The 20,888-nt window shown below is 31.3% G+C and overlaps 1 protein-coding gene across 1 annotated transcript; it reads left to right on the forward strand.

The window, feature by feature from the left end:
• Positions 1 to 2,119: 2,119 nt before the first annotated feature.
• On the forward strand, positions 2,120 to 14,595 carry LOC134245827 (probable G-protein coupled receptor 139). The gene is made up of 2 exons (XM_062728083.1): positions 2,120 to 2,384; positions 12,953 to 14,595. Exon 2 carries the CDS (start codon positions 13,010 to 13,012, stop codon positions 14,222 to 14,224), a length of 1,215 nt encoding a protein of 404 aa, XP_062584067.1. The 5' UTR covers positions 2,120 to 2,384; positions 12,953 to 13,009; the 3' UTR covers positions 14,225 to 14,595.
• Positions 14,596 to 20,888: the final 6,293 nt, after the last annotated feature.

Genomic DNA, 20,888 nt, shown 5'->3' on the forward strand with positions numbered 1-20,888 from the left:
TTTATCAATGACTTTAATTGTTGTTTTACTCAGAATAATCGCTACTCTTTTATGATGTTCACTTTTTTCCTGTCTGAGTATGATTGTTTCGCCAGTATTGTGTCATGTTATTCTCTGACTTCACTTGGTTATAAATCTGGAGAGAATGGCATGGCTTTGATAGTGGGCAGACAACTATTCTAGAGGAAAGAAGCCTTTATTACAAAAATTCATTGGTCCATTATGTTGAAGGTTGGTTGGGCAAGGTAGTGGAAAACCTTTTGATTACGGATACGGGAATAGAAGTATCTCATTTTTACTTGAGGCATCAGAATATCAACATCAACCTGCGTACATGTACATGTATGAAATCAGAGAACGCATACGGGAATGTGGTCGCATGGAGATTATACCGAGCACGAGAACCAAACTTCGGCTTAAATGTCCGTACAATGTACCATACAGTAAAGCAGGCTCAAATATAAAGCTGTAGATTCATGTTTGTTTAAAAAATGACCCCTGGTGGCGGTTGAACGGGGCCACAACAGGCCAAATATTTTAAAAAGGTGAATAAAGGAAAATCTTTTAAAATTTCCCTCTTGAAAAAAAAATATGAGGATAAAATATCCAACATTTGATCGAATGTGATCCAGGTGAGGTTTGTTTTTCTTACATTTAAATTTTACTAGATATATTTTTGAGTATTAAGAAAAGAAAAACTCTAAAATACGATACATGAAATTGCTCCTACCAGATAACAAATTTTGCATTTATATGGGTTGGATGTACTTTATCCTTTTAGTTCTGAACATTTGATCAGTTCTATGTTCATGTACATAAAAAGGGAAAAAAAAGTCGATTTATACAAGAAATGTCTTCAAAATAATAATTTATGGTATAATTCAGCCAATTTTCTAGTGAAATTCTTCGTTTATAATGAGACTTTGTCGCCTGTCTAGTTTGGGATGATGTAAAAATCATCAAGTCTAATTAACTACCAATTTCTTTTTTCTTGAGCTCATTTGGTAGCGGAAATTTTGCGGATTTCCGATAGATTCTACTGCAAACCTCTAATCTACCCCTATGTAAAGGTATTAATTGTCTTAATGGAGCTAATTCTCGTGTCTGTATTCAATGAAATGTGTAATGACTATCAGAAGATTATTTTCTGATCAATTTTCCTTGAGTTTGCTATTTCTTTCGCCATTCCTTCAGCTGTGCTTATGTCATACCCTATCAGATTTAATAAAAAGGTTTTTTTTCCCTCGTCGTAATACCTGAAAAGAGATTATAAATTATGATCTTTAATTTCGGTGTTTTTTTTTTGGTGCTATTTTTAATTTGTAAAAACATGAAATAAATTAATAACATGAAAGTACGGTTTTTATCAAATCCTCACCAACTCCCCTGAAACATACGATATCTCTTATCATCCAAATAGAAAAGTAACGCATATACTGATAAAAGGAAATAATGTCGGTCAAACATTCATCTGTAATAATCCGACATAAAAAAGAACAGTTGCCCAAAATTATACGTATACTTACGTTTCCGTGGAATTGTTTGATTAAATTACTTGTTTTTGTTCCTTTTCCTTCCGAAAGCTAGAAGGGTGGATATGTTACACGTACACTGACTTTTCTAAAGAGTTTTTTAATTTATTAAACATCGTTTAACGTTTCGAAAATTAAATTTAGGGGCAAATTACACTTGTATCTCATCACAGAGCACTGTATGATTCTTTTGAATCCATTATGATAGCATTTATTTAGTTTTCTAGAAACTTTTTATGACCTATAAATCGAAGTTTAGATATTCAAGGAAGGCCTGAGAATGGTGGTTCCTTGTTTTGTTGTCATTAGAAATAATTACTACGGAAAATGTCAATAGCGAAATATACATTATTATTACATTATTTATTGTTAGGGCCATGGAACCTTTTTTTTTAATTAGCACATTATTTCATTGACTTTTTTTGTTCTATTTTAGCTTTCATTAGGGATCTAAAAATACTATCCTTTACAACTGCCGTGTAGTTCACATACAGTTTTAATTTACCTCATTTAACAGGTCCCGTACCATCAAAAGGCTCTGCGCATGCTTGGGATCTTTAACTTCAAATGAGGCAAAAAAGTACAAACGTGTTTCACAATGTTTGATATTTATAGGCAGAAGTAGATTCAATGTCAAAGGTCAAATTAAATTGTTGTTCAGACGCTTGATTTGCTACACTTACAATATCACAGGGACAACACTGTTCCGATGTAGCGTATGCTTGATAGCTGTACCAATAAGCGCGCACTTGATCCAGATCTCATTCAGTACACAGACGACAGCCTGAAAGGTTGCTTTCTGGATCCATTCATTATTTCCTGGATTTAAGAAAACAGAGAACAGCTTTAAAGGTGAGCAGCGATTTTAGTTTATCTAAGGGCTGGAAAATTTTGTATTTTCACGATTAATGAAATGACTGCATTTCTTTTTTTCATCTATTGTAACTATTATTTTTGTAAGCATTTATTCTCGGAAGTTCGCATCCGTTTTGAATTTTTTAAAGATATGTTGATAATGTATAAGGGTCATTGTCGCAGTGATATTAATATTTGTTTTAAAATATCTTTTATGAAGGAGAAAAAATGAACATCTCTATTAATCCACTTCTTAAATTTCATTCAGTTCGGAAACAGAATATTCTGATATGAATAATTTGCGAGAATAAGGAAGCAAAATAACACAACAGATCAAATAATTGAATTTTGAGTACAAGTCAACAGACTGGGAATTGAATGCGACTATTCTACTAGGGTCCCATGAGGTGCAAGGCAACACTGTGTAGGAAAGTCGCTATTATAACAACACGTACAATGTAACAATGCTTTATTAGTAGACCCTGAATTACAAAAAGAAAAAAAAATGCTTCTCTGCATACTCTCAAATGCTTTTATCGCCACATATGCATCGATATAGCTTTCTATAAAAAATTAAACATATATGACGGTGCCTCAGTTTGTTTTGGCGTAAATAAATCTAAAAAATATAAAAAGAAAGTTTCAGAAAACATGCAACCATTTATATAATCTTCATTTTATTGATATGCGAACGGAAACAAATGAAAGTTTTAAATACTAGTAATATAATACTATAAAGGCTTTAATTTTCACTAAGGACAAATATTAAGGAAATAATTAGCATTTGAATTGATATTTTATTCTTGTAACAGAGTGGTCTTTTACAAGTTTCTATTTTCTTTTGAATAAATCTTAAAAATAAATCTCGAAGTTGTGACTTTTATTTTGATATGTTTATGAAGGGTATTGGACTAAACACCAATAAAATATAATCAATCAAAATGGTTGCATATGTTTGAATATACACTGTTTATAAACTTCTAAATAACATGATTCAGGAGCTTGTCCTATGCAGCGTATCGTTCTTTTATCGAAACAAATGTTAATCACCCTGTTCCCCAATGCAATAACCAAACTATTTAATTATTCTTTTGAGAAAGAATATTAAAGGATTTCCATACAAATATAAAACAAATGAACCTGTCCCTGATTTCAACAGCTATGCATTCTTTTTTTTTTTTTTTAGATCTTCATCAAATATTCCAAGTTCTCAAGAAATTTGCTTTTTAAAATCATTATTTTAGAGAAAAAAGTTTAAGAGGTGTGTTCGTTTCAATGCATCTAGAAAACTGTAAATATTTGTTAAAATTGATGAAAGCGCACTTGCTTTCGAAACAATTTGAGGAGATAGATCTCTAGTTAAAAATCTTACTTTAAACTCATTGCTCCAGATTATGATACATGTATTCTTGCGTAAATTTTGAGTCATTTGTTTTGAAAGAATACAGCGTCAGTCATTCTTGCAGTGTTTTACTGGAGAGCTCAGGAAACAATTTATCGAAATATGCTGCTGATTTATATAAGCGGCTTCGTGCCCGGAAGGTTGAGTTTTATTAACCACAGAACTTTTCTCTAGTCAATCTAAGTACGAATGATTATTGGGTTGTGAAAAATATCCTTTACCGGTACTCTCTTTTTGATCAAGCATTGTTTTAGAATTTTATAAATGTTTTAAGCCTAATATTAAAGGGTTATTCTCGTTAAAATATATATAAAAGGTGTATTTTTTTAAAATGAATAAAAAAAAAAGTATTACTGAATGCTCCTGATAGTTCGCAGAAATGACATGGATTTAATGAAATCACTTCGCCATGCCATGTTCATTATAAAGAGGAAAAAAATCATGAATGGTATTCCACAGATTTCAGAATAAAATAGAGTTTTTTGTCACGTTGGTGTCTGTAGGAGTCTTCCTGCTTTGTTCGATTCGATAACAGTATGGGAAGTGGATACAGTCTTACCACTGATGCCTATATATACATAATTGTTCTCACATAATTTGAAAAGTGTTCGCTAGAGTCAACGACTGAATTCAATAAAAAATATGAATGCCTCCTCATTCTTTTTACCTCCACATTTCATAAACAATATATTATGTTGAAATTGTAATTTATTGATTCAATTAATCTTCTTGTAATGAAATATATCTTACTGGAAAGAAATCAAAATATCTACCAAAAATATTTCTAAAATTACGTGCAATTACACAGTTCATAGGAATAAGCATATGCCGTGTGAATTTTTTAAAGTATACGTGTATATGAATGAAGCCTATGAAATATGAACAATAGTGCGATACAAACAACCCCCTCCTAAAAAAAATACACCAAAGACATGTGTGTATATGGGTGAATACTCTATTACCATCTCTCTTTGTCCATTGTCTGTTAAATCCTAAAGTACGTTGAAGAGATTGTTTAACTGAATGATTCTCATATCCAAAACACTAAATTAAATTTGTCCAATACATTTTTTCCCTAGTCAATGTATGTCTTCTCTGTAATCTCTGCCTTTAAAAGAAAAAATCTCCAGAATTATATCTAAAAAAAAAAACAAAAAACAAACGAACAAAAAACCAAAAGCGGTTGAAATTGGTCCTGTAATATCTTTTCCCCCCTAAATTTCTGCTTTGCAACTTTTTTCCCCCCAAATTTTTTTTCAAAATAAGATTCACAGGCAAACATTTCTTGCATAATAAGTGTGAATGATTTGTCTTTTTCGCTCATGCACAACACCAGAAAAAGAAACAAAACAATGTATCACAATGATTTTCAACCATTTCACCAGTGCAGTGAAGTGCAGGGCATAGGTCAACTCTGCCAAAAATGAGACTATTGTTCTATCCAAGATAAAGTAAAATCTTTATGCATTTTTATTTTTATGCAAATATTTAAACGTGAAAAGTAGTAAAGTAGTACAGATAATCACAAAAATGGGCAGCTGAAGTTTTGCAGTAAAGAAAAAAAATATAAAAGCGAATTTGATTATATTATATCGTCCAAGTATTACAGACAGTAAGCAGGTATGGTTTAACGATTTTGAAAAGAATTTGAATGCATTTCTCTCTTTCACCGAAAACTGTATCATAAAGTGGTCAATCCAACACACATCAGATGCTGTTTTTGAACTTAACAAATGATCAACTATCAATTCGTTTGGCTCACTTCCGAATATACAAACTTTATATACCTTTTTGTTTCTTGTCTCCGAAGTTCTTATGCAGAAGTATAAATACACGTACTCATCCTGACGTATATTAAACTATAAAAATGTCTTTGATTTTATTTGAAATACAAGAAATAAAAACAAGTGCAATAAAACAAGTTGGTCAAAGTATGCCCAGTGGAAATATCGCCCATAAAAATGCCTAATCCAACATAGAAATTCTACTCATGTTTTTTCTCCATTTTTCATGTATAATAATGATGGAACACAGCCAATCATAGGTCGTTAAAAATGACCACTTCTGGGTTTTTTGTGAGGTGAAATACATCCATTGGCGTGGGTGTGAAAACATCATTTTCGGACAAGGAAGTTGCTAGGGATGTTCTTATATTGACGAGCAATTAAAGCACATGCAGGTTTTACCTTGAATCTCTTGTTTCCTATGTGTATCGACTGTCCATGCCGAAGGAAGTAGTTCGGGGATTAAAATGTTTGAAATGTTGACCTGTTTTAGTTTGTTCGTATTTTTATTTCATTTCGTATAACCGAAGGAATGCAATTAGTTTGTTTGTATTTTTATATTTTTTATATTAACTGAAAGAAGCATTTGAACATTTACGTATAAAATAATATTTTTATATACTTCTTTATTTTCATTTTGGTCTAATTTAAGGGTGATTGGGATCGGGAGAGGGCTACGTATAAAAGCGACATCGTACCTGTCAATTTGCTACATGTAATCTTGAGTGACTGACCACCAAATATTGATTTCCTTGGTCTTCTTGGCCTTTGGTAGTAATTTACAAAAATGTATTTTTATTCAAATTTTTTTTCTCAGGTGGACATTAAATTAAGATATAACATGTATTATATAACGAACATAATTAGATTGCATAAAACTTGTCATAAATAAGCGTACAATTAAGATTGTCATTTTTAGCTTGAAATTCTCTTTATTCAGAAACAGAGATTAGCGGCTTTTATAATTCATGTCAGTTGTCATCTTCAGGCCGAAAAACATATTCTTGAATGAAAAATGCTTTGAGAAAAATACATGATCGTCATGAAAATGAAATATACAGTAGCCCCTTTCTTTTGTCAAAAGTTAAAAGCTTTGTCTAAGCCAAAATTAATTCTTTCTAGGATTAAAAGAGATTTTGCAGTGGCCCAAGTTAACTCCGAAAGACATAAAACCATAGCATAAATGTCAGAAGCGTTACTGCAATGATGGGACACAGGTGTATTGGGGGTAATGGCTTAATATAGTAATGAGTGAAACAAAGGTGTTCTTAATAGGTCAGCCGGCATGGCAGATCTCATTTGTTTACCTTAATTGATGTAAACAACAAACAAAGGTAGACAAGAATACGATTGTGTTGTACGTAGTAAGGTTTAACTATATTCAGGCGGTGATTTCAGTGCCTAATGAGTAAGTATTTTTCTAATTTAACGCCTATCTCTAATTGTTGCAGTAATGTTTTATAAAGTGGCTATTGTCTATATAGATAGTTATTTTCACAAAGTTTGTGACCGATTAAAACCTGTAGAAATACAAACTCAAGTAGGTTAATTAATCTAAATTCACATATGGAATTTGTTAAACCTCTTACTACATTAGAGCTATAATATTCTACATAAAACCGAGATCAGAGGCCGCGTTATTCCCAAATGTTTATAGGAAAAAGTAATGTTTTCTTTGAACGGGACTGAAAATGCTAGCATTAGATTGGTATTAATTGAATTAATCAAGGCCATTAAGCAAATAACATAAAAGATTCATTAAACTTCTGTAATTTCTGCTAATATACACAAGAGCAAACGGCAACAAAAAATATCCTTGAAAGTAATTTTCCAGATAATATTACTAACCACTGAAACAAAAATTTACCGAATAACGAAAAATGATTTTACATAGTTGAATCGAAGCAAATCTGTTGGGTGCCAATAAACCACTGATATTCAACAGAAGAGTATCCACAGTGCTAATAGATATACTTCCTGGAAATTAAAACTTTTATATTTAAGAGAAGATGCTGTCTGTAGGGTTTCTCCCTTTAAACTGTCTGAATCATTTTTAAGTTTTAGGTAGTGTAAAATCTAAAGCTATAAGTTCGACTCAATCGAGAAGCCCTAGTGAACATATGCCTTTTCACGTAGTTTTATACCTTTTCTGTTTGTGAAAAAAATCTAATTTACTTCAAGACAAACAAAGTTTTTCTTAATCAATTGAAATTTTGGGTATCATTTACACATTTTTTTTCTTTTAGATTTCGACATAATATATTCCCATTGAGCTTGAAATAAAAGGAACCACCGAGTCTGACAAATCTGTTTCGTATTTGGATAATTTACTAGAAAATGAAGTTAATGGTATCCTAACAAACTTTAAGCTTCTTTATAAATGTGATGACTTCGACTTTTCCACTGTCAACTTTCCTTACTTATGTAGCAATTCACCTTAAAATGGAATTTATATCGATACAAGCATGCACTACGTGTATACATGTATAGCACATTTTTTTAAACGAGGCAGGTAAGAAACAAACAAGTTATTAAACAGGAATATCGAATGTCTTGTTGAAAATCATCATTTTGCAAGTTTTGTTTATGATACAATGAACTTGTAAGCAAATACGATCTTTCATTGCACTAAATACCGATGAATCTTTTGATACTATTTGTTAGGCCATTATTACACAAGGAATTGTTTATAGATATTCCTGTTTTTCTCGATCATGACAAGGAGCAAATGCTCTATTTCTATATAATCCTTAAGACACAGGCAAAATCCTCTGGTGCTTTCTTTCCATACTTTAAGCGTAGCACATTTTGACTGTGTATTCTTTGTAGCGCCGTTCACGGAAAGAAAAATACCAGTGATTCAAGTACATTGCTAAATGTCTTGCACATAGATAGATATACATGTACAATCATTCATTTTCTGTGCGTATATAACTGTAAAATTTGTTATAAATATGTCATATTAAGATGTTCATCCAAGGTTAACGTGTTTGAAAATCAATTACCGTCAAATATCGTACACTCTAAATATAATATATTTACAGTAAATACGTAGATTTATAGACTCTATAATTATTAATAATGACGGCAGGAAATGGTAAAATGCTCACAGAGAAGGCTTCACTTTTACTCTAGTAAACTTTCAGAATACAGGTACCTCTGTAAACTTTGATAAAACCTGATAAATCCTTTATGTACAGTTTCCTAAATGCTTGTGCATCGTTATGTTTTTGTTCTATTTTCTCGATCAGTCTGATAAAAAAGGGTTCTCGTCGGAATTATTTCGTGGTGATAATAATACAACTGCTTTTCATGTTATAATTAAAAACTTCTTTCGCGGCGGGAGAGGAAATATTTCATCGCAATGTTTCCACAGAATGTGGATTTAGGTATGCAGAAATAATCAGTAATTGCATTGAAATAGAAAATATAAGTTATCAGAATCAAAATATTTTGTCAACGATAATTTTGCTGAATGCGGCTCGATTTTCAACTGCACTAATTAATGTAACATGTTCTTAGTGTGAACATCCTCTATACTTTCATTCGAATAAAATAAAAATAATAAAAAGATATATTGAAAACTAACAGATGTGCTCGGAGGGCAAAAAATTGAGAAGTAGGCGTAACTGCCAAATAATATATCTGTCGATTGGAAGTTTAATTTTTTTTTTTTTTTACTTTTCTACAATTATTTTATTTTTTTTTCTTAGATTGTGAGTCAGAATTGAGCATTCAATACCGTGCAATGAAAACTTAATTCACGAAACCATAAGGTGAAACCCTTATTATTATCATCATATTACATAATGGCGCCAGATAATTTAAATTAAGCCAAAAATTTAAACTTTTATGTTGAAATTTTATGTTTTTTAACTTCGAAATCTTCAATCTGAGCATAATCGGCTTCTATTTTTGATATAGGTTAGATTATAACAGATAAAAAGTTACATACTCCCAAATGAATGTTTAAGAAGTCTGAAATCCACTATCATCTTTACGATAAAGGCACCCCATGATTTGGGTAAGGAGATTCTGTGCTTCGTGTTTTATCAGTGCACATTGTACAGGTGTAAAGTGAACCGAATCCCCACTGTGTCGATCCAGATATAATGTACACTGTGTCTGAAAACCGAGGAAATAATAATAAAAATGGTTCACTCAGAAATCCCAGATAAGTCAAGTCTAAAAACTTTATAAAACTTCAGTTCATTTCTCGAAAAAATCACCCTACAAACCGACAAATTATAAAGGAGGTTGTAAAATGTTCATGTCGTTAAATTAGTAGCTAATATAAAACCCCACTCTCTCCAGATAACGATATTTGAACCGATCACGAATAAAATTCCTTAATTTATTTTTTATATAGAAATTGGCATAGGGATTCAGAAATTAATGAAATATATAAATCAAAATAAACTATTATTCCAATATTTTGAAGTAATGCAGACATCGTGTATTTATAGTGGTTTTAAATCGGTGGTGATGGTTCACCTTCATTCTTTCTTTGTAACGGCAAGATTTTATTACTTTCAGTTTTTTTTCACAAAATTAAGGTCATTCAGTTCCAGATGGTTTTTTTATTTATTGCATCTATCACAAAAGCGTGTGTTAAAGGTAAACAAAACCTATGATATACAATTTTTCAGAGATGGGTTTGTTTACACTGAGGGAAATAACATCATAAAGAATTCTGATGGTACACAGAATGAAGGTGAACCTTCCACGCATATTTAAAAAAAATTTCGCTCATATATATTTTTATTGTATTTAATGACAAAATTTTATACATTACATTGAAAATGCAAACAGTTTGAGAGACCGCTTTTAAAAAATAGATCATATATTTGATTAACGATAGCTTAATTCCAATGATTATAAGGCAAAACAAATTTACAGTATAACATATTTTTAAAAAAAAACGGATTTTAATACATTGAAAATGCAAACAGTTTGAAAGACCGCTTTTAAAAATTAGATCATATATTTTTATTTACATTTTGCAAAACGTGAAAAAAGTAGAAGTTTATTTAACAAAAATAACAAAATGAATAAATATAGAAAAAGACTAAAGCAAACCGAAAAATACTACGATGGAAAATTAAATAATGGCGATTATTAAAAAAGACTCCATTGCAATCAACTAGTAAACAGTATAAAAGTATATATAAATATATTAAATAGATTATAAAACTCTCCCCAGTCTAAATCGATCAGCCATACACAACCTTGTAGTTCCATTTTGCCAAAGCATGCATATATAGCATCGGGGATTTTTATTTTTACTCAAAACATATAAAGACATTCCCTGGACTTCCAGTTGAAATGTCTGTTTGATTTGAGGTGCTTTCTTTCGATAGCTGTTAATCATAATTGTCATTTATATTGACATAACGAAATCAGGCCAGGAAAAAGCAATCCTTACTCAAATGTCAATGAAATAATAATTTAATGAGCATGTCATTATTAAAAAAGATTAATAACTGTGTGAAAATGTTCTCAAATGGCTTCCGATTTCTTTATTCAGATGAAATTTTTCTATTGCATATATATAAAAAGTGTCCTCTTTCTTAAATACACATATCTTGAAATTGAATGTAGAATAGCAAAAAGAGTTTCTAGATTAGAAATGCTACATGTAAAATTTTTCATCATTTTTGCATAGATTTTCATGTTTCCAGTGTTAAATTATACAATCAATAAATCTAACGTTTTTTAGAATATACATTTATTCTTTTCGTTGCCCAGTTAGTCGAAGCGTCAAAGATGTATATGAGGACATTTGAAAATGTTAGAACTTTTTCTATTCTCTGTAGGGAAGTGGACATCTAAATCATTTTTTGATACAGGCGAAATCCTGTCCACTTCTGTAAATAGAAAATAATTCTATCAGTGCTTTCCTTGTATCTTATTGATGATAACTCTGCATTTTAATGACAAAACATACTGTGCCTTCGGTTCGTATATGGCCTGTTTTTCTTCTTTTCCAGTAAACTTCCGTTAGGTAATAGGTAAACCGAAGGACACTTCCGTATAATTCTGTATAAAAATAGATACCTGTTTACCTTTGTAAATATTTTTTTCAAAAGCAAAAAATTCAGTTCTCTCAATTTAATTCTTTCAGTTAACACTTATTGATATTATTAAAAATTCAACATTTGAATAAAAATTGATAATTTTCAGGGAATGACCGAAACTCAGAGATGTGAAAAAATATTCTTCCCTTTGCAAAGATCCCCATAGTCTCTTTATCTGTGTTGGCCTTTTTTGTTCGTGGTAACATATTTCTTTTTTGACTTTTAGTGTACGCATGTACTAATGCTTTTTCTGATACTTAATTATGTCCAATGCCGGAAAGTATAAATGTCTTTGATAAGAGAATGAGCTATTACATGTCACTCTCCACCCTTCTCTAAGAGGAGACTGTCAAGGTTGAAAAATGATTAAAGACAAATTCATATCATTCCAAGGCAACTGAATAGGTTTGGAACACTTATTATTCCTTTTTTCTAACTCATGTGAAGAATACAGGTAAGAAATAATGAATGCTAATTTGCTTTTATAAATTTTAAATTCAAAATTATTTTCTGTGTATTCCTGATTATTAATAATAAGATACGTTCGTAGATAGGTAGGTGTGACGGCACTATGTTCAAAAGAATAGAGATATTTAGTAAAACGATGTTGACTATGTATAGACGTGCATGTGCTATTCTATCATATTAATTAATTGGATAGAACGAAGATTTAATCAAGTTCTTGACTGATTATACAGATGTGAACTATTAAAAAATCTTTTAAAATGTCTTTTGTTAAATATTAATGGTTCAATTCACTTGTAAATATCGTAAATTTAGGATCAGGGCTTTTTTTGAAAATATTCACATTTCTTTAATGTACTGAAGTGTAACTCTAAAAAAAAATGCTTGAATTAAATGAAAGAGTATTTATAAACTTGAAATTGTTATGCTTTTTGTATAATCAAGACAGACGAAACTCTGTCGTTTTATATATAGGAAAGTATTGGGTGTGAAAATGCCCCCAAAATGGCTTTGATTCGTAAAAGCGTCATAATATCTTATAAAAACTGATAGTTTTAGCGAGAGTTGTTGTCAGAGACTATAATTACATTTGATTGCATCACTTTTTTTTCCATTAACCAGAGCACGATACGGATTGTTCGAAAAATAAAACCTTCGTTATCAACGTCTTAGATCAGATAACCTTCACTAGAAAAACCTAGGGGATTGTAGGAAGTTCACTCCCTAAGCAAGGCCTCCGTCCTTGAACATCATCTATGTATGGCGTTCTGCAGCCAAAACGAATCATTAACACACATACTTTAATATTCAGTATTTAAGTTTAATTTTCTATTTCAGAATGGAATGATTCGATTGGAGGCGTTATCTTTGGATAATTAAGGACAATCTCTTATCATGATGTCCCCACAACTTGAGCATCAAAATCAGAGCCAATACAATATTTCTCATGATACAATTCCTGACTATGACATAGACTGTTTGGAAATCATCAATGGATCTGTGTTTTACAATCCGTGTCTTTGTATTCAGGAACCAAATTTAACCGTCCCAGTGGAAGAAAATCCGGGCTACTTAACAATCTTCTCTATCTTAGCTCCAATCATCTCCGCCATTGGAATCATTGGGATAATTTTAACAATAATTGTTCTTTCTAGGAAAAGTTTATGCACGTCGACTAATTGCTATCTAATCGCATTATCTGCTGCTGATCTTGGATTCCTGGTCTTTTTGTTTCCTCGATTTTTTGAGCGTTTTCTCACTGATGAGAGGGATGGCTTCCTTTTCGGAATAGTATTCAACTACACAAGGATCCCCTTAACTACGTTTCTGAGCGCATCCGTGTGGATAAATGTCGTTCTGGCCGCAGAGCGATATGTCGCCATTGTTCACCCTCTCAGAGCAAACATGATTTGCTCCATCAGAAGGGCACGTTTTGTCATCATTGCTGTCTTTTTGTATTCCTTTGTTATCCGGATACCTTACTTTTTCGAGAACAAGGTTGAGACTGTGAGACACGAACCAGAATGTGGCGGACCGACTGTAACATACTCACACACTGCACCCTGGTTATTCGTGGACCCCAAGGAAAAAGAAATTTATCGCTGGGTGGTGGATTGCACTTTATCAGCCATATTACCTTTCTTGTTTCTCTTAATTCTAAATACAAGGCTGATTTACGAAATCCGGGCTTCTACGAGATACATTAGAAACAATGTTGGACTTGACCATTCGATGCAAAGAGTTTTGTCAAATGAACAACTGAAAATATCAGTCATGTTAGTATGTTTGATTATAATTTTCTTTGTGTGTGAAGCACCGTATGTCGTCATGAATGCTTTTCTGTACAAAAGTAACTTTGACAGACACACCTTTTATATTCTTCTTTATATAGCTATTTTTCTCATGCCACTGAAATCTACATTTAATTTCATCCTTTACTGCTGGTTCAGTGAAAGATTCTGGGAAACATTAAAACAAAAACTATGTTTTACACTCTGTAACAAAGGTCGACGGAGTTTCAGTACATCCAGGACTTCAAACTTTAGTGGAGTATTAATGACGTCAAATGGAAGCAAACGACGTCATGATTTGCCTGAACATGTCGTGTGATATAATCAAATTTGTTTATGTATATCTACATCACTCTACTACAATCATATTTTACACAGCAAGCTTTAATATCAATATCATAGGGCAATAAGCAAGATTTTTTTACTCATATATCTTTTGTGTTAGTATGTTGTTGTCATGTACCATAGAGTTTGTAGACAGAAAGCTATGTACATGTCTATATCATTTTCGTGTAGTCTGTCTCACCTACGTTATGGTATTTTGTGATTGACATTATCAAAATTACAAACAAGGTACACTTTGTTTTATTTTGCATAAATCGATGTCAACAATTTCTGAATGTATAAAATAATAAATATATGTAGATTAAATTGAAAAGAAAAATAATAAAAACGATGAGTTCTGATAAATCTTTTTCTGTTTTTAAAATAACTTAATAAGTCATTATATCCATAGCTCATTTGCTTGCTGATACAAATAGTGCAATAAAAATATCTTTCAAAAGTTTAAATCTAGTTGAGATACCCCGATATAGATAGCTTTCACTTGACCTAAATTTAGCAAAAGTTACCTCCCGTTGGCAGCCATACTGGAGGTCCAAATGCTCAAATTGCTTCATTGTTCAACCAATTCTAAATTTTTATATTTGCGATTTTGAATTAGGAATCGTTATTTTTCTGAAGTATATAAATTTTTGGAACCTTCTTTATTTAAAAAGAAATATTAAATAAAGATTTTTCACCAAATATTTCTGCTATATTTTCTTAAACTTGGTAAGACAAAGAGGAAAACTCACCAAGTCGACCTCCAATATGGCGACCAACGGGAGATAACTTTTGCTAAAATTAGGTCCATCGAAAACTATCTACATTGAAAAAAAAAACAAAGTGCTGGTTATCCGATCGTAAGGTTCTCAAAACCAATAGCTAAGTACATTCAAGAGAACGTTAAACTGCCTTTGAATTCAATGTATTAAAATGTACATCCATCAATGATATTTCTTAAAAATTTAAGAATATTTTTATAGAAAATTATCAAAATTCAAATATATTTCCAGGAAACTTAAATCAAAGCACTTGGTATGGATTTTCTTACTGCACAATTTAGCAAAATTAAATACTAGTATTTATTTGAAAACAAAGCTCTATGAATCCAAGCAGTGAAAATTGCATGTGTTTTAATACTCATACTATATTTTACTTCTCTATTTCTTTCTTTCTAATGATAATTGTTATCTTACATGTATAAGACATAGTGTTAAAAGTTTGTACTATTATCGCAAAAACAATTTAGAATATTTTATTTTCATAGCATTCTAATAATAAGACTAGATGTAAGAATATTTATATCTCTAAAGTACTTTTATGGGGTACAAATACAAGCTCTTCACAATACAGTTTCTAGGACATCAGAGAGCCTTTGTTCATATTGAGAAGTATTGTAGCAAAATTGTTGCATAAAAATATGATTTCAAGCTCTATTTTGAGTTTTATTGATTAAACAGTGGTTTTAAAATATACTCTTCTTGGCTGAGATCGGATATCCTTAATTAAGGCATTCTTGGTTATCTTGTCTCGACTGCTTTTTCTATAAATTAGGCCGTATCAAACACAAATATCAAAAAGTCTTCAGTAACTTGTTCGACTTGTTAAGATTAATTCAAAATGCAAAAAATGTTTTTATTTACAAATTGTATTACATCTATTTTATCTTTAAAATTGATTTAACTTTGAATTAGACATTATGCAATTTTTACACTACCATTTCCACATCGAAGAGTCTACGAATTGCTATTTACCCTATCACAAAGAGGAGGTAACTTTGGGGGGGGGTACCTGTCGATAGGGGATGCTCCGTTTTCAATGGAATCTGATCCTACTTCTCTTTTAGTTTGCGTATAATTTTGCTTTCGTTTGAGTGCATTATTTAGAAAAAATATTAATGATAATAAAGTCCTAGCCTGTCTTCTTGTTTTTGTTTTCTCTCTCTAAAATTAAATGTATTTGGATATCGTTCATAATCTTAATTAAATATATTTAATGGGTTTTAGGGAATGTAATATAAATAAAACGAACAGTGATCATTCTTAAATTTCTCTGTAAGCACTATTTGCAAAGTCAACACGTACTTATGAAAACAGGGGTTGGATCAGGGAACACAGAAGAGTAAGCATCCCCTTCAAACTAGTCACAATCGCCGTGTGTGCCTCAAGCTAGGGTACATGGAAACATCAATATGCAATTCAGATTAAAAATTTATATGAAGTAGGGTTAAATTAATTTTTTTAGGAAAAAAACCCAGATTTTTAATCCCAGTTATCTAAATATTTAGATAATAGTTCTTTTGGTAAAACATTCTTTTGAGGTGCGAAAAATATAAAGTCATGCTTAGATGAATCTTAAAATCTACTAACTTTATCGAAATTAGCATCATGGATGTGCAAAGAGTGTCCCTAAATTTTGAATTACACTGTGTATTCTTTGGGTCAAAGATAAAGGCCATATGGTGTATTTTCCTGCTGCTGAGGGGGCGATCTTATAATTGATTGGTACTATGCCAATAGAATACATGATGGTTTCTTCCATGATTTATCTGTTTACACTTTTTTCTAGCATCATAAAATATGCCCCAAAGAAAAAAGTTGCAAAGATTTCCTATCCTTGACAAAAAAGGTTAATTTTATTTGTAGGATTTCCTCAATTACTTCCATCTGAAGTTTATTTTTTTAACCAAAGTTATATCTCATACTATGTACATTGATGCTAAAGTGGCATAATTTTAATTACGGTTCATGAAAAAGAAATAAAAATTTAAATCATTTAGTTTGCATCAGTTATGTTTGATATGTGAACAGTATTTAATGAACAAATTAATATTTTGTGATAATCAACTTTAATTAAAAGAAAACTGTCGTCATCTTTAATCCATTTACAACAAATCTTTTAACCGCTTTTGTGCTGTAGAAGTTTTTTTTACTAACCATGTTTTTTTGCATTTATATTATCGAGTATTGAACTGGATTTTAAAAAAAAATTAAGAATGCCTCATATTCCTACAAAAATACGATATTAAATTATTGTTAACTATAGTAACTTAACGATTGTAAATCAAAGTTTTCAATAAAGTGAATTTACGTATATTTTGGATGAATTTCTAATTATTTTTTTTAATTCACAAGTAACTTTCTGATATATAAAAATGTTGTATATTAACATATTTTTTGCATTTAAAAATACATGATTGGTATATAATATCAGAAATTTTAAAGCTCCAAATCTTCAAAAATGTTATAAAGTAAAGTTTCTTCGCAAATAAATGTATCAAAGTATGAACTATACTTAACTGTAGTAGATTTTTGTTGGGGGGAAATATATGGAGATAACGAACAGTATTCATGCTTTAAAGTCATTTTAACAATACAAAATAGTAGCAGAGCAAAAACGGACCTCCAAAACATCAGAGAATCTGGCCTAGGGGCCATAGAACTTAGATGAGCTCACTTTTGATCTTATTGGTTTCACTTTTTCACTATATATTCATACGACGAAAATTTGCTTATGTGTGCAAAGAACTTTATTCGGTAATAACCAATATTTGCCCCCCAAATCAAACTTTGATGGAGGTATATTTAATTATGTTCTTAAACAGGGGAGTATATGTTGACTTCAAAACACTGAATATTTTCATAAGTAATGACGTCATATGTACGTAATGACGTCACAAACATGACGTAAATTTCAGTTTTTTATGAATTCTACAGAAAAATGTACATATTTCATCGATATTTTGAGTAAAAGTCACCGAGCGCATGTGTGTTCAGGATCAATATTTTGATATAATGTGCAGAATGATAATATCAATGAAACATGTAAATATTGTTCCTGAACAAACATGCGCTCTATAAATTTTAAAGCTAAAATTGTTGAAATTTTGTCCATTTTGTGCTCTTTCTGAAAAAGGATATAAAATCGGACTAGTTTGTGACATCTTAAAAACAAAAATTTTGAATAAACCACTTTGAAACTATAATATGTTCTGTTAATTTAGATTTCTCATATAATTTATTAAATTCAGCACATTTCAGGAAGTTTTCAAAATTTGACTTTTGTGGGGGCAAGTATATGCAATATACCGCATATAGTTCTTTACATATAAGTATATCTACACACGTAAGTAAAAGTTAATTTACTATTCGTTCGGACGAGATTTATGTTCTATTAGTAAATCCTGATATTTTCATATAAAATACGGAGATGGACAGATTCAGAATTGTGAATCTTTATAGAAAAGTGTATTTCCTTACTGTTTGGGTAAAAGACTAACTTTTGAATGTTCCTTAAAGACTAGGGTGGAAATCCGATCCACTAAATTGGTACAAAATAAAGCTACTTAATTATACTAAGGACAAAGAATGGTATAAATATTAACACTCAAAGAAGGAAAATTCATTAAAATTTTTGTTTAAAGTTGGAAAATGTTTTGGCCTTGATTCTAAAGACTGTAGAAGAGCCGTTGGGTGTAAATAAAAAGGTGACTGTCACCATCTACTGATCGACGTCTTCAGCAGTAATAGGACGATTGGAATCTTTTTGGTGTTGGGAAATCTACAGTACATCGAGTGTGCGATGCTATTATAAAATATCCACTTAAATATTATTCATGAAGGACATGGAGATATAACGAGCAGCATTCAACATCAAAGTCCATAGAACTACAAAATAGGAGCAGAGCAAACACGGACATCCAAAACATCAGATATGGGATCAGGTGCCATGGAGGAGAGAGCATTCCCTGTCAACCGGTCACACCCGCCGTGTGCTCATTGTCATGATCGGGAAATAACGGGAAAATCCGTCGTCAATTCAGTTTACATGTATATACAATTGACTGACAATTAGTATGATAAACATCAGTCATGTAATTAAGTATTTACTAGTAAAATGAAAGGGATGAAGAAAACTACCAGTGTTCGATCTCAAAAATCTTTAAACTATACAAATATGTGAATTGGAAATTAACACGAACCTCTGGACATTCATGCTGGGATCAAAAGGCCAAGGTAATCCGAAGTATCTTACGTTTTCCTGGCTTTTTAACCATTTTGATATTTTACTTGGCACGTAAAATATCGAAATTGTTAAAAAGCCACGAAAATGTCAGATATTTCGGACTAATGCCAAGTAGGACACTTACGAATGCTTACTTTCAACGAGTTTATTGAAATTCCTGTAACATTAACTTATATGTGAGTAGCTTGCATGAATTAAAACAGAGGAAGGTAGAAGAAATTCATCAAGAGCTAAACGGTAATGGGGCCCGAGCGATTAATGGAATGTATGTTCCTATCATAGCTCCGGAGCATTCCCAAGGAGACAACTTGTATAGTAAGGCACTACTTATTGATCATACAGGGCACTTATTTGCGACCACAGCTATATATCTTTAGAGACATAAGCATAGGTTTGCCAGAAAGGGTGCAAGATGCCCTCGTTTTTGGAAATTCGAAAATTTATCTCGGAGGAGATAATGGCTTGTTGTTTAGAGTGTTGTCTTCTAGCCACCATGTTTACCAAGTGATATTTTACGCGCCAAATATACAACCGGAACAACACTTAAAATGGAGATTTAGGCAATAAACAAAACAAAAAAAAACATACGTAAGTAAATTTGCTGCGTGTTCATACGACAAAATTTACACACATGAACTAATAATTTGCCACAAAGTGTATGCAAAAGTTAATTTGCACCAAGTCCTGACCAGGTGTAAATTTACTCAACTGTGCAGAATTTGCATATGAGTAAATCAGTTCGTACGACAAAAATTGCACATGTGAGCAAATTTACTTATGTGTAAAATATACTGAGGTATGCAAATCATGTCGTATGAATAGGGATTTAGATAAAAATTTAGCGCGTCTAAGTTTTATGACCCCTAGACCAGATGCCATTTTTTGTTAAAAATAATGCGTTCCTTTTGTCTTGGTAACATATCTAGGTTAAATGTTTGAGCCTGTATGACTTTATTGCAATAACCAAAACAATAAGATGCGCTATATACCGTCACACAATATAAACTAAATTTCTGTGTATATAAAAAAGAAAAAAAAATACTCAAGTCATGGAAGGTATTTGCAAAGTTAATCTTTTTTGACCAAACAAGCAATATTAAAAATAATTGTTGGAAATTTGTTAAATTTAACATGAAGATAAGAATTGGTAAAATATATTTTTTTAATTTGACGTAAAGCAAAAGAAAACTAATGCGCATGTTTCAATCTCCATGGAAAAATTGCTAGTAATTATGTTTTTTAATGCTTATTTCATTCAATAATTTAGCCAGATGCAAAAGAAATAATTCATTTCTTGGAAATTCCTATTGTCAGATTACTGGGTAATTGACTATACAAATCGATCCTTTTGTCACGAAGAAATCGTTAAAAGAAATAAAACTTTATGCAAATGAAATAAAAAATTAACACATGCTGATGTGCAGATGTGACACATTGCATGATGGGTGTTCTTGGTTCCGAACACGACACCCCCCAGAGAGTTTCTAATTGCACACTATATAGGGCGATGTAGTTTAATGTTACACAATGAGGTGATCAAATTTCACTACAACTAGAACTAATGATTTGTTGATTTCCTTAATACAGATGATCAAAGCCTGATATATAGGCCACTTGCATGTGTTCCTTTGTTT

This window comes from Saccostrea cucullata, unplaced genomic scaffold (genome assembly GCF_032062105.1).
Source record: "Saccostrea cucullata isolate Sc308-1 unplaced genomic scaffold, CSIRO_AGI_Scuc_v1 ctg555, whole genome shotgun sequence".
Lineage (NCBI taxonomy): Eukaryota > Metazoa > Mollusca > Bivalvia > Ostreida > Ostreidae > Saccostrea > Saccostrea cuccullata.